Raw genomic sequence first — 25945 nt, forward strand, 5'->3', positions numbered from 1 at the left:
GCTAGTTAGGTCACCTGACTTCTCGCCACTTCTTTCTACTTTGAGTGGATATTCATGTACATTGTAACTGCACAATGATAATTATCCGCATGTCAGTGGTTCATAATTGGTGTTATGATGTGATAAAGTGCTAAGATTTCTGAAGAAAAGAAAAATCAGCGGCCCACAAACTGGCACCACAGACTGTGAGTGGGGGGCTGCAAGACAGAACGCAGAGGGTTTCTCATTGTTTGTGCCCCCTCCCCCTTTGCCAAGACTAGCCATACATACAGAGGTAGTTCGGAATGGATTTCTACTGGAAGCTGGAGTGGAACAAGTATGGCGTGGTGGAAATTAACATCACCACAGGGCAGCGAAGCAGCTCCAGTGCCATTTTTACTGCACACAGGAGGGCTGCCCAAAATGGAGGATGATAACTAAGAGCTTTTCTCCGGGAGAGTCCCCACTAGGCAGCTGTTATTTCGTGATCACGTGGTGCTTAGGAGAACATTGGTTGCTTCATGGACCGTTAAACAATCTACCTTCCTACATGTACATAATTCCAGCATCTGAACAACATCAGCAGTGGTTCTCAACAAGCTGGATCAGTGGCTCAAAGAAATCTCTTACGGAAGGAGCATTTGTTTTACGCTGAGAAAGAAGTACCTGAGAGGATACACCTGCCCCCTACTTTTTCTTCCATGCTTCCTAACAAAATGCTAAGCAAAAGTAAACAAACAGCTGTCCAAACCAGGTGTTAAGATTGCTTAACACCTCATCAAGAAAACCATCAAAGCTGTAGCACATACTGTCATTGAGGGATGTGAAATATGAAGATTGCATGTTACCTTTCAAGAATTTGAGCGACCACCTTCTTTAAAAGGTTAAATAAAACTCCAAGACAGAAAGACTGTTATGCCTCCCGGGACTTACCACCGGTGCTGGGGTACAAGGTATGCCCCAGCACTTGAAAAATGCTACAGTTTCACACCAACTGCAATACAATTTGTGTAGCAATCTGCATTTAGACCCTTGTCATGTGCTTTATGAAAGGGCAAACTATCCAGACCTTAACAACACTGCAGCATGGTCTGATCTAAATTGCATAATGTGTCACTTGTCGGAGGTATTTGTAGGCAGGTTAGAATGAGAATGACCTAAAATTGACCTGATTTAGGACACTTGCTAGTGGAGGAGACATCGGTGCAATGTGTAATTATAGAGACCGCCTTTGGATAGACAAATTGAACTCAATCTAAAGTGACCTGACTGGGGTAGATAAATTGAACAGTGTCATCATAATTGGAGCTGCCTATGGCGCTCCTTTGTCCTACTTCCCTCTATATGCTACACCTGTGAATTCAGAATAACTTCTTTAGCCCATATGATATATGCTGTTTCTGAATTGTGATGCTACACCCGTATAGATTGCGCTCCACTCGTGTAGATTGTTTACCATGCTTGAGAATATATGCACCACATTTTTGCCTGGATTATGTATGCAATACATGTCTAGTAGGATCGATTTACCACATATATGTAATTATCCCTGACATAGACACCCTTAATTTGGGCAGAATATTTATGAATTATTTGGCATTCTATCCTCTTTTTGGTGTGCCAACCGAAAGGAACCTCGCCTACCCAACTGACATATTGGTACTACTATGATATTTGCTTGTGTGGATTTAGTTTTTGTAACCAATCTTGTACATAAGTTGACCAGTTTTTGAAGAGTTATCCATTAATGCAGTTTGAGCACTTACAATGTAGAGTATGCATGTTTTTAATTATCAAATAATTCCCTACTGTTCTTTCAATTAGTCCTGCCAAACCTGTTATACTTGCATACGCCAACCAGCCACCCTTCTTCATCACACTGCTGCATACCTTGTGGTGCCAGCTCAAGTTGTCAAATCACCTCGATTCTGAGATATTTTGACATTTACCTCTCTAATATGTTGATCAAACATAGTGGCTGTGATTATTTTATCCATGCAACTGGATGCAGCTCCAGACAGGGACTGTTGCTGCCCCACGGTGCATCCTCTTACTCGTGGTCTTAAGCTTCTCCACAGTTTGCTGCCCGACATACGAATCAATAGATGCATTTCTTCTTCATTACAGATGCTCCAGTTGTGGGATCACTGTACTAGGAAATAAAGTGGATTTTGTTTTTTTGCACCACAGTTTCATGCCACCACCAGTAGTAAATGAATTGACCTTTCCCAAGGGTTCTTTAAATGTTGTGTGGCCTTTCCTGTCTTTATTATTATATTTATTAGATACTTGAAACTACTATCGCCTAAGGAGTCCTGAGTTGGACCCTCATCTACAGGAGTATTTTTTTCTTATGTCTCTGAACACAGCATATCCCTATCTGCCTTTAAGAATGATTTGATTATCCAAGTGATTACCCCTGAAGTTATAGGTCAGTAGCAGTAGGTCACCTTTTCGCAAGTTACTCAACAAGGTATTTAGGATTAATTTATAGATTCCCCTAAAGGCAGCATAAGGACTTTGGGACTCAACAAATAACAAAGATTTTTGCCACAAGCTCTAATTGGGACTGGCTGCTGTCTCCTAATCTCTCCCTGCACTTTTCATAGATGTGTTCTTCACCACTTTGCACTGAGCACAGCAACACCCACATCGGTGGTCACTTTATGACGCTACGTGCAAAATTGTTTTGAATACATTGACTTATTAGAATGTTTTCTTGAATCTATCTGCTTAAGCATTTTTAAGAAATGACTGTTGAATCTTTAAAGTTTGTTAAATGGAATGACTAATCCAGTCTTGTACCATTTAGTGCTACCATTGTACTTTACTGCTTCATTTAAACACTGCATTCAACAGCCATTTTGTGTGGTTTTGTTTTTCAGGTGTCATTAGCCTTAGAGCCTTTATCGGAAACATATGACAGCTGCACTTCCATCCCTACTACAGATTTAAGTTCAGAGACCGCTATCTCTTCCCAAGGACCCCAGCTTATCATTGTTCCCTCACAGCCACATAAACTCTCTGGAACTAGTGCGAATGGGAAAGAATCTGCAAGCAGCAGTAGAGCCACTACACCTAGGTAACTCTGAATTTCTTCATTGATCTCACTGAAATTCAACACTTGGGTTATTTTTTTGATTTTTAAAGTGTGTGTACGTCATTTGAACAAAATATTCTGACACCTGAAAAGTGAAATGATGCTATGTAAGTACTATGACTTTCTACTAAGGTTATGTGACATGCCAGCTCTATAAAGGCCAAATAAATAGTACAGGCTTAGAACATTTTGATTAACTTGATAAAAGCTTAATTAAGCCTAACACTGTTTCATCACATTTTAAGCTGAAAGCCGATCAATTGATCTTCACAGATATTTCCACCATCTGTGGAATTGTGGAGAAGTACTATTTTGAACTCCACTCAGTCATGGATGATGTGCCTCCTTGCCCCTGAATTATATTGAGTGCACTTAACTGCTATGCCACATTTCAGTTTTAAAAGTGGGACTCCAAAAAGAAATGACAGTTACTTAGCTAACTGGAAAACTCTTCAAGGTTACCAATGGGAATATTCCAAGATGGTCTTTTTTGACAAAGGGATTGTATTGTGGGACTCGCAATAGCTCAGTATGATGGACAGCATTGCATATTTTTCATATTTCTGTCATTCCAGTTGACCATGCCCGGTTTTCATGGAAGACTTCAGATCAATGTGCTGATTTTGTTATTATATTTAGTGATTTATTGCTATGATTAATTGAATCATTTGCAGACTGCAACATCTTTCAGTCCGAGCTTTTGATGAAAAAGTACTGTTGTTGGAAATTTTGTCCATCCTGAGTTGGAGGGGCAAACCTGGAACCCTTTAATTTGTGGCTGCAGCCACTTCAGAAGATGCTAGGACTGAAGGTTGATCTTGTAGTGTATGAGATTGAAGTTGACAATAATAAATCATTTAGATTTACATCTTTGGGACTATTTGATATGACCCTGTAGGGAATGGGTATTTAATTCATGGCTAGAGTCTTTCCATATGTCGCCCTATGCAGCAGCCCCATATTCAATTGTGCAGTATGTCTCAATGGTGCTTGTGGGGCCTAACAGAGATTATAAGAACTAACTACAGTTTATATTTTTGTTCCTTCAACATCTGTAGCAAGAGCAGCAGACAGTTTCCTAAATCTAAGCTTGTAGCCATGGTGGAAAATGTGAACTAAGAGATTCAATTTGAGTACAGATGCTGGACAACCTTTCTCTGCTTCTATTAATTACCATAAACAAGATGTTCAGTTTGTACCCACTATCCTGATTTTTCATGCATTCTCATCAGGCTTGAGCCCTCTCACCGTTTTTATGTATTTTCGCTCCACGCTTTGTATTTAAGGAGAAATCAGATACCCTACAAGGCTGTAACAATGGCTTAATATTCCTTTTCACCCCATGACTCATCTAGTACAGGACTGCAAGACATGAAAACTAAGGCAGCTATTGGGATTTTTCAGAGGGTTGGCAAAAACACCTAGAGGGCTGGCAAAGGACTGATCCATGTATATTCTGGAATTATTTCTGTCAAGATGACCAGAGTTTGCCATTCAATTATGACTAGCTATTGTTCCCCACAAGTACCTTTGTACACTGACTTTAGACTAATATGCTAATTTTCAGAGCTCTTCTTCTCAATAGTCAACTCCTGTTGTTGGGTGTATAGTGATAGTGGTTGTATGTAATTAAGTCTGCTTTTCAAAAGTAGTCTATGTTAAAGTTGAGTGGAAATTGTCTATTTAAAAATGTCATATCCTTTATTATTACCTATGATAATTCAGAAAGTATTGCATTTCAAGTTGTGATAATTACACACATTCTTTAGTTCATCTAACTTTTCCTTAATACTCTGTTAGCGCTTCCCACTCCTGAGCCCTTGAAACCACAAACTACACCTTCCCTGAACCCTAGAAACTCCTAGGACTCCTTGACCCTACCATTTCCTGAGCCCTATAGCCCCCAACTACTCCTTAATTCTACCACATCCTAAACCCTAGCAGCCTTTTCTACCCTCCTAATGCTGCCTTCCTAAAACCCTAACAACCTATTACTACCCCTTCACAGACCATTCCTTGTACCCTAAAAACCCTTCACTACCCCTTAACACTGCCCCTCTCTAAACCTTCAAAACCCCTTACTATTCCTACCCATCCTTGAACCATAAACGCTTATAACCCCTTAATGCTACCCATCTCTAAACCTAAAACACCTTTCCTACGCTTTTACTCTATCCATGCCTTAACTCTATAAACCCACTACAACCCTTTTATCCTACCCATGTCTGAACCCTACAAACTCTGAACCAAACCTTAATGCTACCATTCCCGGCCAGGACTTTAAAACATCTTCTTTGGCTAGTAATAATACAGGAGGATTCCTCGTGATCACAGTTTCTCACCCACCTCTCTAAACAACTTGGAGGACCACAATATATGGTCTGCCAATCTCCTGTTGAAACAGACCTTGAAACTCTCACTAAAACAAGTAAGAATCATTTCAGCAGACCTGACAGGAAGGCATTAAAGGAGAAATCCCATGGTTGCTGGGCAACCAACATAAAAATATCCCTGGGCTGCTGCCAATGGTTCTATCCCAGCCATTCTCTAAAAGCTTGAAGAAGCGGCTTATGGGGCTAAGGTTTGGGCTGATTCTCTTGAATGCATATTGGTATGGTAGGAGGTGCAGAGACATGGACAAACAGTGCAGACTTTGTAAAATGAGATCTGAATCCCTTATTGATATGGGGTGGGGAAGGGTGGGGTGAGTGATTACAGCCACCTCGCACTTTGATGCAGTAGTCAGGCCCCAACACTCCATGCTCGATCAGCAGATTAGCCCCTGGCCGTAGGGTTTGCACTAAAAGCACCTTAACAGTTTCCCAAAGCACTTTAAATTGCACTTAATCAGCAGCACAGGATTGCTGCTGTAGTACTGTCTCTCCTAGTAGCCCAGAAAAGCGTTTTTATTAGCACTTTAACCAGCATCTTAGCTACTGCTATTTGCTGCAGCTGTCTTCTACTCCTTAGAAGCCTCACTGTCACCATGGCTACAGTGTTCCTTGAATAGGCCTGTCCCAGGGGTTACTTGGAGAGATTAATTGCCTCTTAAATCGACGTAGTAGTCTGGACCCCTTGTGCATGATTAGTCAATTAGCCCCTGGCCATAAGGTCAGCTTTCAAAGCACCCCATAGCACCTCAAAGCGCTTTAATTAACAAAGTAACCAGCACCTTAACCTGCAGCGCGTAAAGCGGCCGTTCTTGTTGGCAATAGTAAAGAGCAGTGTACGATAAACAGGATAGTAGCTTAGAACCAGGTTACAAGCAACAGGGGTATGTGCCGTACATTCATGTCTCCTTAATCCAGTCTGTTTTGTATTTGTAATTGTAGGTGCATGGTGTTTATTAGTGCTAAAAGTCTTGCGATTGGCCATTACAATGGCTTTCAATGGATGCTCCATTTTAATTGGTTTACATTTGTGATTGTCCCATCGAACAACACTGTACTGTAGCAGCATGATGTTTACCAGTTCCGTCTTCTTGTAACTCAACAACAGCGCTCAAACGGAGTATGCCTTGCGGGTGGCTAGCGCAATACTTTCAATGAATGAGTAATTTTATTTGCATTAGTATTCTAAATGCAGAGTGTTTTTGTGATTCGTGATTGTAATGATTTTATTTTATTATTGTACAATTTCTCAGTACATGAAAGTCTTCCATGAACCTAAAAAAATGACTTCCTTTTTACACTACCCAGCCATGAACCACACCGTAATGCTACACTTCTCTGAACCTTAACAACCTTACTACCCTTTAACGCTACCCATACTGAACCCCACAAACCCACTGCAACCCTTTACGCTGTGCGTACCTGAGCCCTACAAATTTCAAACCTGGAAAAAACCCTTAGTAACCCCTTAACACTACTCTTCACTGAACCATAAAGCCCCTAACTATGCCCCAACTGCCAATCCCTGAACTATACCATCTCCTCACTGTCTTTTAACTTTGCTCTTTCCCAAATCCTATAAACTCCTTAATAGTCACCCACCATGTTCCCCATCTCACTGTAAATGCTCTTCTTTACTTTAACAAGAGGATGCCCCCTTGCCCATGCTCCCAGTGCACTTAACCTTGCCCTGTAATGCACAGTGTTTTTAGTTTTCTTTTGTCTAGCCACAACTTTTTCATTCTACGTTTCTGCAGACATAATTTTTTACATGACTTTTTACAGTCTACCTTTTCCCACAATATATTTACTCCAAACCACGATAGAGTAGCCAATGCATACTGTTGGGCGCTCTGTGGTTATTCCATTTGACTTGCCTTTGCAGTGCTCATCTTCCTCTTTTCACTTTTGGCTATAGGTTATATACCTGCATGGTTTCATTACAAACAGCTGGGAGGAGGTGGGGTGTCATGCACAACAAACATGTTTGAGTCATTTGCCTCATTTTTGTTTAAACACCTTTATGTTCCTTGCCAACCATTGGTTGTGTTAAAAAACAAAAATGTGTGCCGCCTGTCAGTGAACTATGTCTGACACAGTTACAAATGTGTAAGCATTCCCAATTTGTTTTAGACTTGTTAGAGATGTTGGTTTCTTAGTAATCTCCTGTTACCCTGGCATTCTGACATTCAGTTGAACTGTTTTGATGAAAATGAGGATTGGCTAGCAAGGAAACATGCTGTGCCTCCTGTTGACTCCACTCTCCATTAGTAATTATTAAATATATATACATGTTTATAAAATGTTATTAAAACTTAGTGGAATGCAAATCAGTTTGCTACAAAATTAACCACATGGTCTGAAGGTGAATTCAGTGATACAACTTGCAACACTCAGATTATCACACAAGAAAATAACTCATGTATGGTAGACATGTGTTTACTGTGTTGTTTTGTTCTCAGCTGAACTCCAGCCACAGTAGGTAAGGCCTGAAACATTGTTAATGCTAAGCTAATTTGTCCTTCTGCAGTAATGCTTGCGCACAAGGCATAATCTTTTGAGTGCCAGTCTATATTATGTTATCTAAAATTGGGGCAGTACTAAAGGTTGGGCTTTAGGGACATGGCTAGTCCCTTAAAACTATTTCAGATATAAGTAGAAAGGAAAGTCTTGATGTGGATCTCACTACTAAACACAACTTCATTTTGAACAGGGGAAGAGATCACTTGTATTTCCAGGAGAACACAGATACCTCCAAAGACAGTTTCTTTGAGTCACATCACCATTTGAGCCTGGAACCTGTTGCACAGGATGAACCTTTAAAGGACACCAAGGAACCCAGGCTGTTGAAGTATCCGGAACATCAAGAACTGACAAAGCCAATTGCCGACGATCACCATAATATACACAGACTTTCTCACAGCAACCCGCCAACAAAGGACCTGCTTTCAGGTTTGTGGTTGTCTCGCAACTTTAAATTACTGATTGTTAAGTGTTCCTCAAAGCTTCTTAGTCTTACATCTTTTCCCTACTGGAGCATGTCATCTATTTTGTTTATGCACATTTAACAAATATATCTGCCTATCACCTTGATCTCAGTTGTAATTTGACCCAGAGGTCAAAATGATATTGAGTGTCTGTAGCCCTCATTGGCCAGAGGTTTTACTTTCCAAAATAATTAATTAGTAATTCATAATAAAAATGAAGTGGCACTGCAGGACTCCCAGAAAGAGTGATAAACCAGGTCTATGTTAGTTCACTAGCCTCCTATATCAGACCTGACTGAAGAGAAGCAGTGATGTCTCGTTCCACCACCACCATATTATCTAACTGAATGAGGAGACAAGGAGATGTCTGGAACAGAAAAAATAGATAGATGCAGACTCCAAAATATAAACAAAAAGTGGAAGGCTGAGCATCACGGTTTGCCATTAAGATTTGCACTGCCATGTTACGGCAACTATTGAGTGCCCCAGTGAAAGGACAGCACCTGACATTGAGGAGTGGTGAGGCTAGCAGGGTAGCTGTTGCAGAATAGAAGCATCCAAACTCGATAATAGCCAATCACTTTGTCTTATGGAGCCACCCACCAAGAAGGAAGGTGATGGAAGTTTTGTAGAAGTGGAATCATATCTTCATTGAAAATACATGAATGGCTGAAGAGGAGCAATAAAATATAAGCAATGAGGAACTCATGTAAGTAAACACTAGAATAGAAATATCCAGCCAATATGGTTAGGAGAATGAGAGAAACTATCAAGCGTTTTAAATTGGCATTCACATATTCCTATAGCCAGAATATTAGTGTTTATGAAGTAATCAAAAGACCACAAATGCGAAATATGAAGGCTCCGACCAAACAAAACACACCAAAAAAACAGCCTAATGAGCAAGTCATCCAGACAACACCTGTCTGATCAACCAGCCACAGATAACTGTATAACTGGAAGGGGGGCAGGAGGCTATGTCTTAGAATGTGTGGGAAAAAGAATGCAATCATCTCCATTGCAGGTAACCCACCTTGCCAAAAACAATTAATAAAATAATAATATACTTAAATCAAACATAGCAGTGGCAAGATGAAACACATTAACATTATTTTATTTACATCCAACAGTAAGATCCACAAAACATTGATGAAACAGTGGTTGACAGAATATCCTAGAATCAATATGCAGATGTACAAAATCAACATTCCTGAGAATGTAGTCATGGTTCAAGCACACAACCAAAACATGAAGGGGTTTAAAGGAAAATTTGTGACCGCAGAAAAAACTTTTTACAATGTACAAAAGACAAATTGCTATTTAGTAACTTCTGCTACCAAATTCCGGTCGCAAAACAGTAATATTTTACCACCAGTTTACAACTGGTGACGACCCATCCGCAAAGGAGGAGGGGTCTCTTTGGGACCTCTTCCCCTTTGAGAATGTTAAAAAAGAAAACGAAAAAAGTCCTGCAGACCACTGCCTACTCTTAAAAATGAAACTGCAACGTTTCATTTTTTCTGTTTAAACAAATCCTGTTTTCCTTTAAGGAAAACGAGCAGCATTTAAAATAATTGATTGCTTTATTGAAAAGCAATCAAACACATGGTGATCTGTGATGGCAGCAATTCCTAATGGCCAGCAAATTGCAACCTACTTTATTAATATGCATGAGGTAGGTCTGTTTGCGACCCACTAGGAATCGCTAATGAAACTCAGAAGACTTTCATGCCTTAGGAATACCAATTTGATATTCCTAATGTTTAGACGTCTGGCCCTAAGAGTAGTAAAAAGTACTGCTTTCCCTTCTGGGGCATAGTAAATATCTTATTACTAATAGTGGGACACATCTTATGAACTTGTTCACGTTTTTACTGAGTGCTGGATGCATTCAAGAGTTCTTTTGGGGAGCACATGTTCCAAATGAAGAACACTCAGTTATACTGTATGTCTGTGGCTCAGCGTTTTTAAAGAAAGAGAAGTATCTTACGTTATTTGACCATTTTCTTTTTCAAAGCAAGCATCTAGCCCAAGATGGACATGTTTTGACAAACTGTGCCATGGGGAGTCCCATTCAAAACCATATGAGACCAAAAGTACACAGTTGAAAGCAGTTGTTGGCAGCCTTATTGTTTTTAAATATAGGTGTCATTCTAGTTAGAATTGTTTCTGGAGCAGTGAGGAGCAGGATGTGGACAAAAATGCTATTGAAATTCTTGGTGGCTTTCTACGGAATATGTTTTACACAGAGGAGAACTACATAGACTCCGTGCAAGGGCACAAAAGGCAAATAAATATGCCAGGAGCCACTGAATCAGAAAAGCAAATGGGGAAAGAAAAAGCCCCCTGTGCTTTCATTTTCCTTTTTAAAGATAGGAACACATTGTGATTTTCATAAGGTATAAAACACATGCATGACTGAATAATAATGCCATGGGCAGGTCTTCTTAACGAGGCTTGATTGTCTTTGCATGCTGAAGATAAGGCCTCCTGCTCTTTGTAGCGGTTTCTGGCTCCAGAATGGACAGAAAGCCAGGACATCACCAAAAAAGCAATTCGATCCAGGAAGGAACATGTGAGGATGAGAAAATCCTTCCTGGAATACAGGCCAACAAGCGTGAACAAGGTTGAAGTTTCAGATTAGCATATCCAACAGGAGTAACTTAAGGACAGAAAAAACATACAACAGGAGTAACTGCAGGGCTGCAAGTAAGCAACATGTGAACAAGGCAATAGTTGAGAATGCATCAAGACTTAACTGTCTCAGCTTTAAACATGGTTGTAACAGGAAGTTGTCATGCAAGGAACCGAAAGGAGGATTCCATCACATTGTTTAGGTAAGAAACTGATAGAAAAAAGGTATAAGTGTATGCTATAAAGAAACAAAATATGGGCAAACTCAAATAAAATTAAAAAAATATATATATATATTATTATTATTATTATTATTATTTTATTTTTTTAACCTAGTGGCAGTTGCCACTAGGTAGTTATAGTTAGGACCTAGTTTCTATAGAAAAAGTGTTTTTTGTTCTGCTAATAACTTTGGTGCCATTACGACACTCACTTCTGGTGTTGCCTGGAAAGTTTAGGAGTGATCCGTCAAGCTGAGGCTGAGAAAAAGAGGGGGGCCCAAAACATGTTGTCCTCATTTATTTTTCCACAGCGATAGCGCCCAAACTACTGGACAGAATTACACCAAATTTGGCAGAAAGGTAACTCTTGGTCCAGAAAGAACCCTTTTGTGAAGGCTTTGCAAGCCGTCCCGATCTCGTGCTGCGATCCGATTGTCTGCCAGCACTTCAACAAGGCAGTGTTGACAGCCATTTTGGGACTCGTCTTCAGCCGAGTCCTAGAAAAAAAGTATTAAAAAAACAAAAGGCCCAGGTTAGGACCCCTTAGCTCTGGTGCTGGGGTCCCACTGCCCCAGGGACTGCTACCGCCCCGGTGCTCCCAAACTATGTTTACGCCCCCTCCCCCCAAGCACCGGGGACCGCCATCTCCCCAAGGCGTTAAAATAATTTTATGCGGGGTTGGCAGTGCACCCCCTTGTCAGCCTGTGGGGACCACCACCTCCCCGGGGCTTACAGTAATATGATGCAGGGTCTGCGCGGCCACCACAGCCCCAGGGACTGCAACCTCCCTGGTGCTTTACACAAACATGATGCGGGGGGATCGCCACCTCCCCGGGGCTTTACAGCAATATGATGCAGGGGAGCCATGCAGCTGCCCTGGAAACCACCACCTCCCTGGGGCTTTCAACAAATATGATAGCGGGGGGGCACCACCTCCATGGGGCTCTACAGTAATATGACCCAGGGGGCTGTAAAGAATTCTTTGAATGTTCATGGCTTTGCTGCTTTCCAAAATAAACTGCAACCTGTTGAGAGTGTGCTTTTGTCTGGAGGACAACTTTGTTTTGCACATAATTAACGGCCTGTCCAGCCGTGAAAGCAGCACCACTGCAGATAGAAAGCAGGTCTGTGTGACTTTACTACATCATCATACAAAGAGTAACAGGATGGAATAATCTCAGCAAAACTTGATAACTGTGCTTTGAATTCGCCTACTAAGGTTTTTAAATGAGCTTTAATGTGTGTTTGGCTGCAGCAACCTACCAAGGCAGAAATGATTGTCTACTAAAGGGTAATATATATGTGCAGGACTACCACTGCCAGTATGCATTGTGTAAATCACCAGCGCATTTAATCAAGTAATCGAGTGCCTGCCATCATTTGCTCAACCCAAGCATTTGGCCTGTGACCAAGGATGAGGTGTCTGAAATGCGTAAGGCCTAGAAAATGTGTAAAGAATTCTTTGAATGTTACTGGCTTTGCTGCTTTCCAAAATAAACTGCAGCCTGTTGAGAGTGCGCATTTGTCTGGAGGACAACTTTGTTTTGTGAATATATATATATATATATATATATATATATACACACACACACACACACACAAAATATCTTAGAAGTTACAGAATACCCAATCCCTTTGTATAAGTATATTCGTATATACACAAAACTGAAAAACACTGAGGCACACCTATATTGCCTTGTGGCCAAATGTAAATGCAAGGAAAGACTGCCTTGGCTACTGTGCGGCAGGAAAATGGAACAAGCATTTGCAATGCAATATGTCTCATATTTGTGAGAGTTAGAGCTTTTGGCATTGTAACTGACGATGTCTTTTAATTATGTGTTTTGATTTGGAGTGTGGTGAATGTATGAACAGAGACGCAGATGCAGCACTGTTTAGAGGACTAAGAATTGGGAATTACAATTGAGAACAGAGACACAGCACTGCCTAGAGGACTTAAAATGGAGGAGTTACCAACACAGAAAAGCAGCTGTGACACTGTTTAGAGGACTAAAAATTAGGAATTACCTCTGGGACCAGAGAAGCTGCTGCAGCATTGTCTACAGGACTAAGAATGAGAAATTACCACTGGGACCAGAGAAGCAGCTAGCAGCACTGCCTATAGGATTAAGAATGAGGATTTATCGCTGGGGCCAGAGAAGCAGCTGCAGCACTGTTTACAGGGCTTTTGAATGAAGAGGCCTAAAAGTGGAAGAGAGTGTGTGTGCCGGAGGGTGTAAATCATGTACGCAGAGCCAATTATTTCCAAAACAGCAGTGGAGGGTAAAGTGGCTTAGAAAACATCAATTAAGTATTCCTGTGCAGAGGCACAAGAACAAACGAAACCTTCAGTACCTTTCTAAACACAGTGTTTTCACTGTTGTGGTTTGAACACATTGCTTTGGACAACAAAAAGAACACTAAGGCTGCAATGCCCAGATGGGAGATGGGGCTATCAGACGCTGTGACAGGAGGAAGCGTGAATGTAGTGTGATGACCAACAAAAATGTTCTTTTAGTGAGGGAATTAAGCATACAAAGGAGGGACCTTTAGAGAAATGCACCAAAAAAGGAAGCATTTAAGACAAGCACAACAAAGAACGAATGGCAGCAGTGGGCATGGTTAAAGCCCATAGACTGAATACAGCATGTCTTGCAGACAGTGTGTGTGTGCTGCCTAGGCTCGACCTAAAAATGCAGACTCAGCAGGAGGCAAGAGGCACGCTGGTTAAGCACGCCAGTAGTGATTGGCTTTCAGCACTTTAGGCAAAGCCGTCATGCTAGAGGAATCCCTGACAAATAACTAGTTCTGAAGAAAGGCTCAATAAGTAATCCCTGCTTCTATTGCCCAGTAAATCTAATGGACACAGAGACTGGGATAAACATCTTCACAAAAGTGATTTTACAATCACTCACCTATCTGATCAGAGTGAAATAAATAAGTAATCCCGTAGTTGGGATTTTAAGAACAGTAACAGATCAAGCGTTTTCAATCTGTTGCTTGGTAACTAAATGTGCATATGAAAAGTAATATTTCTTTTATATGGAACTATTTCAGACTTTCCAGCTACCTGCGCTAGGCTAAACTGAGCCCTACACAGCAAAAACATTATTTCAAACATGCTCCAACTGGATGTATCCCATTTCTGAACCTTTTGCAAAATAAGACAAGTGTGTTGACCCTTACTACTCGGGTATGCTGGATATATTCCCAATAAACAAATCAGTTTAAAAAGGTTCTTTGAATGCCCCCTGCCCATTAAGTTTACATTGGTGAACTGGATAAGGCTGGCGCATGATAGCCGCTAGATGCAATATTAAACCGTTGAAAAGATGGGCATTAGTCTGCCAAAATATAATACTATGTCCTGATGGAATGTTAGCAGTAAAACAAAAGTTAACATGCTTCATTGAAGGGTATCCGGTAGAGAAAGAATGCTCATTGCACGTCACAGAGGGACTAATCCTTGCCAGATTTGCAAGATAACCGTTGACTATGTAAAAGAGTCCAATTGCAATCTTCTGTGTGTAACTGTATCTTATCTGGATACACTGAAAACCTGGCATGGGTAAGGTCCTTTTAGACTTATGCTGGACACCACTGCTGTAGGTAGTCCACCATTTCTGACACCAGTGGGGTAACATCTGAAAAGTGGATCCCCGGCTGGACAGGTAAGGGGAAGTGGAATTAATGTGCTTGGAGATACACTATTAATACAACCTTTTCAGAAATTGATCATTCAAATACCAAGTAAATATCTTCTAGGAAAAATTGTGTGTTCTCTCATGTACAGTGCTGGATTTTGGGGCAAGAACAAAAACAGATCACTTTTTTTTAGGACCTCAACATTCTTGCTTGAATCAGCTCTAGAGTCATTCCATTTAAAAACTAATTTAAAAAATGGAACATAAAAATAAACATTTCTAAAAGATATCCTGCTCAACACTCTCTTTACCCTGCCCTCTCCTTCCTACCTTATTGTGCAGGGTGGTAGTCAGGCCCGTTTCTATGCAAGTAGCTATATCCATATTGATGAATGTATTAACTATAATTTGTTGACAGAATTATGTTGGTTTCAATGACGTTCTTGTAAACATAGAAAATGTGAAGTAAGCCATCAATAATTCAGTAAGGGAGCTAGGGCAGGGATTTGGGAAAGTGAGGAGCACTGAAACTGAGGATATCAATGAAGGTAAGTGGCTACTGCTGTAAAGTATTTAGATGGGTTTGTGACACGAATAGTGCACAAGGCAATGATGTTGAGGATATGAGGTCATACAGAGGAGATAGTAATGGGCTGGTGCTAATGGGCGTTGGTGGGCCTCTCTTTAGTGGGCATCTGCATGCCATAACCATGCAGTCACGGAAAAAACACTGTTGAAGATGGCAGGTGAAAAGAGGGTCCCCTCTTAACAGGTACACACTCTGAACCACAAAGCTCAATTGATGCATTATGTTACCAGACCCACTTTCCAGTTGAACAATGTTATTAACAATTGGTAATTGCCCTATTCCTTTATCAAATGGACATCATTACTATTCCCTCCTCCATCTGTTTTTTACTGTCTGTCCTTTTCTTCCCTCAATTTGTTTTGCAGCATTACTCTTCTTCCTTTACATCTATTGATGAGAGTTGTTCTCTATTTTGTGCTTCCTAGCTCAAGACTAAGACTCTCTATAATAGTATTTTTTTAAAAGACAGTAATGTTCAATGCACTGAGCAAACTGAATATTTAAAGAAAAACACACTCACTTTATTTTTAGCTCTTTTGGATCAGGGTAATAAGCTGAGAAATGCAATGGTGGTATCTGCAATGAAATCCAATCCAGAGACCAGCGTTGGGCTAGGTGATATATATCCAGCTATGAACAAGGACAGCGGCAAAGTAACAAGGTGAGAGTTGGCTAGTCAACACACACTGACCCATCAAGTTAACTAGGAGACTTATGATCACTAAAAAAAACGAAATAAACCTTGGTTCTGTGATTCAGTATGTTGCCCAAGAATTGGGACTGGCAGTTAACTCCCTGTAGCCTTGTTCTAACATATGTGGTCTTTAAAATATATTTTCTGCACCCAGCTACTTAAGTAAATTAACTAGAATCTTTATCATATAGTTGCTTGAATGTTCTGCCACTTTGCACAGGATGTTCATAGATTCTCCTCATCAGAAAAGGCCTTCAGCAGTATCAAATTGCGAACTCCATAAGCTCAACCCATCGTCTGCTGTATCCTAATTTCGTAATCAATCCCTGATACTCAGCCTGTGTTGCCATAAGCAACATCGTCGCTACCACATTTTATGTTCCTGCTGTTGTACGTAGTAACTCCGCTACCATATGTGAAATCCCACATCATAATGGAAGCTGGATCCCAGCTACTGCAAGTAGGATCCCCACCACAGAGAATAACATCGTGCCAAGCACTATACCCTCACACATATGTGCTGTATCCTCATTAATGTACCCTTTAACTCTGCTAGAGTTCCTTGATTCTTATCTACATACACTCGATTGACACTGCTGTGCATGCTACAATTGGCCTGGTTAGGTGGGTAGGATAGCTATACTGGATAGCTGCTGCCACATACTTTTTCCCTTCTGCTGTACACCTCCTATCCACTGCCGAACTGAAACCAAAGTTTTCAGTTTGGTTGATCTAATAAAATGAATCCAAAGTTAGCTCTATAACTATTGGGTATGTAGGTTCTAACAGCAAACCCATAGTAACCATCATTCTAGAAATAAGCATCTTCAGATAAAATGATATATACAAATGTTACTACTGACCTCTCCTAGTTTGAATACAATGGATTCTTTTAAACTTAATGTGTGATTTGTACAATGACGGAAAAATATTTCAAAATGCTGATTGTATCTGATGTACATAGGCTGTCTTTACCTACATCCAGAAGGCTTCTTCAATCTCTGGAGAACATCAGCACAAGTTCACCTTCTAAGGATCCACTTAGCTTATCAATTGAGCAGCCTGGACAGAATTATGACGCTGAAGCTGAAACAAGAGCCATACAGCTACTTTTGGGCAGGTAAATACTTTCATTTACACTAATATTCCATTCTCTAAACTCATACAACCTGCAGTAACTGGATAACTATGCTTCTCAACTAATATGTCATGTGTAATACAGAGTTAACCAGTGTATATTTCTCTTGAAAACTTGTTGTGTCCAAAACTCAAATTAGTGATTGTTCTCCCATTTCAGCATATCTTCTGATAGTGTATTTGTGCATGTGTTTGGACTTGTAAGATTCTTGGCGGCTTTCTGTACAGAATAGTGCTGTTTCTACACTAGGGGTCTCTGGTGATTTAATCTACACAAAAAGCTAAGGGCAAGAGGTCTTCTCGCAGCAGGAACTATAGCTGAGAAACTGGACCACTATTTATGAATTGTTCCAGAAACAGGATAAACAGAACCAGGCCTCTCATCTATTTCCATACACATCTTTGATGCAATCATCCCAGATAATCAATTTAAGTCATTATAATTTCATATTAACATGTATCTTACATTTTATTGTGCTTCCTGGAAAGCTTTCTAGGTGTAGACATGAGCTTCAAAATTGTTATAAATGCAAAATATGTGTTTTGTATCTATTAACAGACCTTATGTGGTTTATATAAAACTGTGTTACTTTGATGAGTAACAATGTTTTTTTGACTTGAGGAAGGCTGTAAACGTCTTTGACAATAACATGATAATGTCTGATCATTTCTTCCTCCTTTCACTCCCAGATGCCAAATCTTTCACATGTAACTCTATGCAAAGCATTTTATATGGCGTTCCATAAGACAGTTTCTTTTATATTCTTAACAGTGTGGAGACCTCACCTATGCAGTATTGGGAAGGAATGCACACTCCCCCAGAATCCCTTTCAGATGAAAGTGTCATATATGAGAACAGTGAACTGAATGATCCCCACTATGACCAGAGTCTACTTGAGCACCTCTTTTATTCCGCTCCAGTAAGTGTTGGGGAATTGTTCAGCATTGTCTATGGGATATTGGCAAGAAACTGATGTGGCCCAAAATTGCATCCAGTAATCATTATGTGCATCAAACCTTTTATTGAAAACATGTTTTGATCAAGAGAAACCTTATCTAGTGCTATTTTGTATTGCAATGTATAAGACATAATAGACCCCCTACTAAATTAGCTTTCCGACTGTCATTGACCCTCAGCGCTACGTGTGTCATTTCCCTAGACTTATAGCTCAGGCAAAGGCCTCGGCACAGGCAAGCCAGTTGACTAATCCCCAAATTAGAATAATTTCCACCTCTGAATCTACTTGCACCTTGGCTATGTAACTGTAATACTTGTAGACTATCTTACTAATCTTAGAAAATTGCATGCTTTATCAATATAAATGTTATGAGTATGTTTTAGAATGTAACAGTTCTTTTAAATGTAACAGTACTTCTGTCTCAAATATTAAATTACGGTTTAAGATTGACCAGCACTACACTCATCCCTCTGGTTGTATGACCAAAAACTCCAAGGTACTCCTGAGCAAACTTATTGTATAATTTTCTCCCAGCTTACACAGTTTCTCAGAATTATAAGTTGAGTGGAGTATACAGAACTCACTAGCCACTGGGTATTATAAAGTCCACACACCTGTAGTTTTCTCCAGGTGCATCACTTTTGTTGAAGCCTCTATTTACTGATGGAAAATCATTAGTAAACGCACAGATCTGTGATTCTATGATTGTGGTAATCATACCCTAGAGAATGGTATTTTATTAATGCAGTAATAACCCCAGCGCCATGAGGCACCCGTGATTAGGTCCTAAGTTTGTTTTATGTTTGTTATTTTATGTTATGTTAGTTTGCAAAAGTGCACTATCACACCTCTGACCCCCCCCCCACGGTTTCCAGGAATATATATATATATATATATATATATACCATGCTTTAGAAGCAAAGTAAGAGAACGCCCAACCAGCTGATCTGGTTCGGTCTATGTGTGAGAGTATTAGTCCTGCTGAGTGTAAGTGTCTGGGTGGTTGGTGGAGGGCGATGCTGCTGTTCAGGTAGGTGGGGCCTAAGGTGTGTAGTGCCTTGAATGTGTGTGTATGAGGAGATTGGAATCAGTGTATTTGTGTATCAGGAGCCAGGGGAATTCTGAGAGCCTGTTGATGGCGTATTGTGAGGGGGTAATGTTGCTAAAGGTGGCCGGTGAAATCTTTGATGGCGAAGATTTCCTTGCTGCTGTTAGCACCAGCATCAATGCGATCTGCAAGAACTGAGCGCTAAGTGTTCCGTATCTAGTAACATCTTAGTGCTGATCTGAAGGCTCTGTGGTGCCTTGACCTGCTCCTCTCTGTACCACCTTGCTTTTGGTTGGGCTCTAACTGTTGGATTGCGCTTGCAGGTGATCCATTTGTTAAGGTTCTTGCTGGCTTTTGGCAAGTTGATGGTGTTCTGGGGCCGATAGGCGATGAGATCAGTGGCCCACTCTTGTTCCGTGATGCTTTTCCAGCTGCGACAGGGGGTTCTGCTGGTAGTAGGTCTGTGGTGGTTCAGGATGGCTATGCTGAACTTGACGTGGGTATAGTCTATCCAGGTCATAGTTGCTGGCTTGTTGCCTGTGATGTTGCTGATTGAGGAGAAAATCGGGTCCAATAGGTGGGTGGGTTCGGTAATGTGCTGGGTGAGGTTCAGGTTTGAGAAGTTTTCTAGAAGACCTGTAGCATGTGGGTCGATGTGCTCTTTTAGTTGAAAGTTAAGGTCTCTGAAGAGAATAAAGGTGCTGGCATTGATGATAAGGGGTGCGACGAGTTTGTGATGTCAGTGGTAAAATTGGTGCAGAGTCCTGGCGGTCTGTATACAAAGGTTCTGCCCAGGGCGAAGTTGGCTGTGATGTGTATCTTGAACATGAGGTGTTTCATGTAGCTGGTGAGGGTGTACCTATGGGTAGTGCAGCTGATGATATCTGTGAATACGATAACAACTCTACCTCCGAGCTTGTACTGATAGTCTTGCCTGGTAACTTTGTAGCTGCTGTGGATGACTGTAGCGATGTCCGGTGCAGAGGTTGAATTTATCCATGTTTCAGTGAGGAACAGCAGGTCTGGATTGTGATCATGCAGTAGGTCCCATATCTCTGTGACATGTTTGCTGAGTGAGTGGGTGTTGATGAGCATGCATGAGAATGTGATGTGGTGGTCTTTAACTGTGTGAGAGGGTGGCTGATTTGCGTGGGTGTGAGCGGGTGGGATGCTGGGTGCTGTTGGTACAGGTTTGGTGGGCCTGGGGAGTGAGAAAGTGCATGAGAACCTTCAGTAGGCACATGTGAATGATTTTGTTGTGTGGTGCAATTTGGTAGCAGTGTGGTGAGCGGGGGCCAGAGTTGAGAGCATGGAGTAATGCAGCAGGGTAGCATGGGTAGGAGGACAGCCATGGTTCCCGGTGATTTGTGCAGCCCACGCGTAGATGGGTGAAGACAAACTGGCCTCTGCACATCCGTGTTGCAGCTGCCAATAAGTAGGTCTTAGGAGGGAAAATGAGTTTTTATGATTAATCTTCATTGACAAACAGGATTAATATATATAATTTAAATTGCAAATGTATGCCATATCCCCTTTAACGTCATTGTCAAACAGGGGAGGGAGAACAAAACAATAAGACCAGGCAAAAAAATCAGTTTCCAACTGGCCTTCAGTATCACTTTAGCTAATAAAAATCCCTTTTTCATAGATTCCTCGAAGATTGTATTTCCAATCTCAAGAATAGTTTAATTCTTTTCGACGTGCCTCAGTGCCTCACTATCCAGGGGATTTTATATTCTGTCTCTAGTTGTGTGACAAAAAGCCCTCCCATATAGGGGGAGAGTAGTAACCATGAGTCAGCCACAATTGAAGTCAGTCGAAAGTGAAGTAACTAATAAATAATTCCCTGACAGGTTTGTAAAAGAATGCCGGTTTTTATTCACACACCATAACATTTATTCAGTTGCTGTACATATGTTAATGATGGACACATTGGTCTATATTTTGGCTTTGTGTATTTTACCACACGTTTGAACACAGCCGTAACAAACTTTGGAATAAACGACAGCGGTGGGACATTCCACTCTCCATTTTTTAATCTGCATACACATATGCATTCCAAGATTAATGAAGAATGGGCGTTCACTGGTTTATACCTAGAAAACTCAAGACCTGTAATGGTATTAAGGGATGGTTTTACTCCCACTATCAACTAAATTCTATGTAGTGGGTCTTACAACTACATTTAGTTGCATGTATGTTTCCTCATCCAACAGATGAGATGTGTTTACTTACAGAGATGAAACTAAAGCTATGAACTCTTCCCAGACTGATGATTTATTGTGTTGCTACCAATATGATTAATACATTTGTAACATCAAGGCAGATGAGGAACACCTTGAAACATAGCAGATTTTTATATAACTTTTTAAAAATGTTCGTCTGAATTGGGACCTACCCGTAAACAGGTGTATTTGCAAGAGGTCTTTGAATTGGTTAGATAGTTACCTGTGTATTAAAAGGCGCTTCCATGCAAACACTTGTGAAGTTGTAAGGGCTTTCCATTCGCAAATGACTGCATACGTTTTCAGTGGATCAGAGCTATAGCTTTATTAATCAGGAAAGCCTTTTTTTTTAGGGGATTTGAATTACATGAGGTGAGGGAGGAAGGAAATAGACTGCCTTGCAGGCATAATTTTTTTGGTAAATTTGAAATATGTGTCGGAATCACAAAAATTCTTGATTTGTTCTGGATGTAATTTTGCTAGGAGCAGTCAAAACAGAATCCCCATTCTATACTGTAAAAATAAAAAATAAATCAAGCAGCAGTGGAACAGCAATGGTAAAATACGTGCCAAGAACTTAGAGCAGTGGTTCCCAACCTTTTGACTTCAGTGGGCCCCCATTTTATCACTTCTGTAACCCAGGAACCCCCAATGAATCATTACTGGAAGCTCGGTACCCCGGACTAAACATTGTTGGTGATTTAAAAAGCAAACCAATACACAAAAATACAGAAACTCACATTTAACAAACACATACACAAATGATAACACATTTTATTTAATTTCCAAACAAATAATTTTTTTTAATTTTAATAGGAAGGTTGGAGCTTTTCTAAATTCAACTGAAGCACCACATCGTCCATACTATATTCTGTTTCATGCATCTGCACTGCTCGGACAAATCCATCTAAGGATACTATTTGAAATTTTAAGTCTCAAATTTCAAATTCCTTGAAATTTACACTATGTTTTAAAATGTTCAATTCTACATTTAGCCAGTTTATTGATATACACTTCATTAATCCGTTAATGTTAATTTTCTAAGCAGTCATAGACCCCCTGAGGAGGCTTCCCGGACCCCAGGAGTCCCCGGACAACAGATTGGGAACCACTGTCTTAGAGTATTGCACATGTTAAATTGATGGCAGAGAGATCCCTAGTGGGAAGTGTCTATTAAAAAATACACCAAAATAATAGAGTAGAATTTGCCAGTTATGCCAAATCAGGCTGGTGCAATTTGGTGCAAAAATGTTAATTGAAACTTGCAACTCCACATATAAATAGAAAGTGCCTGAGATTTATACTGGGCCAAATCTCCTCACTTTAAGTTTCTATTTGGAGTCGGATGTACAAAATTTAGGGATTGCAATTTCCTTAGTGTGATTCGTACCGAATGGTCGTTAGGAAATTGCAATTCCTAATGTACAAAATAACTATAAATAAAATAGCTATTCCTAATGGGTTCGTAAATCGACATTCCTCATGAATATTAATGAAGTAGGTTGCAGTTTGCAACCCATTAAGAATCACAGCCATCATAGAGATGATGGCCTGCTGATGTCAGCAGACCACTATGTCTGTGATTGCTTTTAATAAAGTAACCCTAACAGTTGCGGCTCATGGGTGGGAGAAGAGGCGGGCGGCATGACGCGCTGGGAGAGGGGGGAGCGCAAAATAAATAATAATGAATGGGGAAACAAATTACCTGTTTCGCTGCACCACCTCCGAACCACTCCCTGCTCCTCATCTGCAGGACAGCCTCGGGCTCCCAGCCTGCCCTGCGTCCAATCATACCATTGCTTTCATGCTGCAGCATGAAAGCAGTGGTAGGATTGGCTGAGGCAGAGTGGGAGCCTCTGCCTGCTCTCTCTGGTCCGGCACCGTGGTACGGGGTTGGACTGAGCCCAATGCGTATGTATGTTTGCCTGGCCCAAGACGGTCTGCCAAACATGCATGCGCACTGTGCATTTCCCCTCAGTCCCTGTCACACTAGTGGCCCCACAACTTTTGCAGTAAAAACGTAATAAACATAGTTTATTAAATTTTTACTCTAAGAGTTATGCAGCTGCTGCTGATGGACCCACTCCCGAACCCGATTTGTTTTTAAAATGCAGCCCGTTTTCCTTAAAGGAAAATGAGATACTTATAAAAAGAAAGAAATAAACTTTAAAGTTTTACTTTTTAAGATTTGACCGTCTTCCCTGCCTGCTCTTAAAAATGATATATTTCCATTTGCATATAGGTTACCACCTTCTACTAGGTGTTGTTAAAATTTTTAATGTTTTGCAACTGGAATTAGGTTGCAAAACATTAATTCATACCATTGCAATTCAGTATTTGGAAGGGATCCCCCAAATACGCCCCTTCCAAATACCAAATGGCTAACACAAATTGCTATTCTGTAACATGTTAACAAATCACAATTTGTACTTTTATACAGTTGAACAAAGCATTTTTTGAGTTACAATTGGCTGGATTGCAGGAATTTGGCTGTTTCCGACAGCAACAACGCTTTGTACATATGGCTGTTGGTCACTTAATACACATAGTCTATCAGCTGTTTCCATTATCATTATGAAATCTGTGCATTTAACGTAATAAGGAATACCAGTTGGATATTCGTGTAATAATGAATGATGTATATAATCTGGGCAGTGTAGCTTCATATCCAGTTATTTTTTTAAGTGTAATTGAATAAGAACTTGATAATGGGGGTTGTTATGAAAGGTTTAAATAATAAAGGATAGTTAGTTACATATTATTTTTCCCTCAAAGTATTTATTCAATTTACTCAAGTATCCAAATGATTGGGCAAGACAGGGACCCCCTACGTCCAACTGATAAACACGTTCATACCTTTTGCAAGCTCTCATCTATATGTCATTTACAATGCTAACTCCATCTAGAAATGCTATAGTGTCTGTCCCTTCTTGTAGATGGGTAACAGACACGTCAACAATTCAAGCAGTGCATCTCACACAAGCTCATATGTTTGAACTTAGAAAACTGCTTCTGTGAATACATTCGAGCATCAGTAACTGAATCATTGGTGAATGTTGCACAGGTGAAAGCAAAATAGATTATCTTTGTTTACTGCTCCCCTAGAAATCAGACAGCAGTTTAAGTGGCTTTAGTGAAGATGATGGCACTAAATCGAGCAGAAAAACTGTGAAGAAAAGTATCACAAGAAGCAGCCCCAGGGGACCTCACCGATCACAAAGAGCAACTGACTCTAACACGTGTGAATTGAAAGAAACAGCACCAGATGGAAAGCACGGGTAAATCAGACAACCTCTTCTTAAAAGGATGGAACTAAATGTGTTTACATTTAAGGTGCACGCCTATAAGCAATTCCAAGACATTATTCACTTATATTGTGGATAGTCCATCTATAAAGTAATGTTCATTCATCAGATGACACTTAAGCTCCAGATTCAAACTCCAATTGGCTCAATTCAATTCTGCCTATCACAAATTGAAACTCCAGTCTTTCAGTGCAGTTCAGTCAATTTTAATCGGTTGTAAATCAGCCTCAGATCAGCCAACACGCGTTTCGTCCTGGGAACTATCCCACCGACTTCGTCAGGGCTGGTAATCAATGAAATCTCAATAAAGTATATGTGTCCAGTCTCTTCTGATTCTGAGTCGTTCAACTCTTCAAAAGTCTAAAGTAACTTAGTATCAGCACTCCCCGAGGAAAGTAAATCTCCATGTGCTGCGAGTACGCCACCATAATATCTATTCAAATTGTTGATCTGAGGCTGATTTGAAACCAATTAAAATCGATTGAACTGCACTGAAGGACTGGAGTTTCAATTTGTGATAGGCCAAATTGAATCAAGCCAACTGGAGTTTGAATCTGGAGCTTAAGTGTCATGTGATGAATTAACATTACTTTATATATGGACTATCCACAACATAAGTGAATAATGTCTTGGAATTGCTTATAGTTGTGTGCCTTAAATGTAGACTTCTTGTTTTTGACAGTATTCGATTGTTCATATTTGGGGGTTGTGGGTGTGTCCCCTTCTTCCCCCCCCCCCCCCTCCCCTTTAAATGTACCGCCTTCTTGGAGATTTGGATCAAGAGAGACTGTAAGGATTGGGAGTTTGTGAGCGTCAATTCCCCTAAAAACCACCACCCTTGTATCTTAACTAAATTTTGTGTTGATCAATCAGCTGACCCGTATTACCTGTCTCTACAGTAGACTTAACATTGTGATTCATGAGTAAAGTGAAGATGCTAACCCTCATTCTAATTTTAGCATGATCATTCTTTCTGTCCATACAGTAGTGATTGTAAAGTGAAAAGCTTAACGCTCAGCATCACATGATGAAT

General features: G+C 40.4%; 1 protein-coding gene across 1 annotated transcript in view; it reads left to right on the top strand.

Annotated features, from left to right (window-relative positions):
- C2CD3 (C2 domain containing 3 centriole elongation regulator) overlaps positions 1-25945 on the top strand; it is a 348142-nt gene that overhangs the window by 24113 nt on the left and 298084 nt on the right. The window contains exons 4-9 of the mRNA XM_069203824.1: positions 2865-3061; positions 8183-8421; positions 16076-16205; positions 17203-17358; positions 18148-18295; positions 24713-24885. Of these exons, the coding sequence (XP_069059925.1) occupies positions 2865-3061; positions 8183-8421; positions 16076-16205; positions 17203-17358; positions 18148-18295; positions 24713-24885 (1043 nt within the window). The remainder of the gene's footprint in view (positions 1-2864; positions 3062-8182; positions 8422-16075; positions 16206-17202; positions 17359-18147; positions 18296-24712; positions 24886-25945) is intronic.

Source organism: Pleurodeles waltl, chromosome 8, assembly GCF_031143425.1.
Source record: "Pleurodeles waltl isolate 20211129_DDA chromosome 8, aPleWal1.hap1.20221129, whole genome shotgun sequence".
Taxonomy (NCBI): domain Eukaryota; kingdom Metazoa; phylum Chordata; class Amphibia; order Caudata; family Salamandridae; genus Pleurodeles; species Pleurodeles waltl.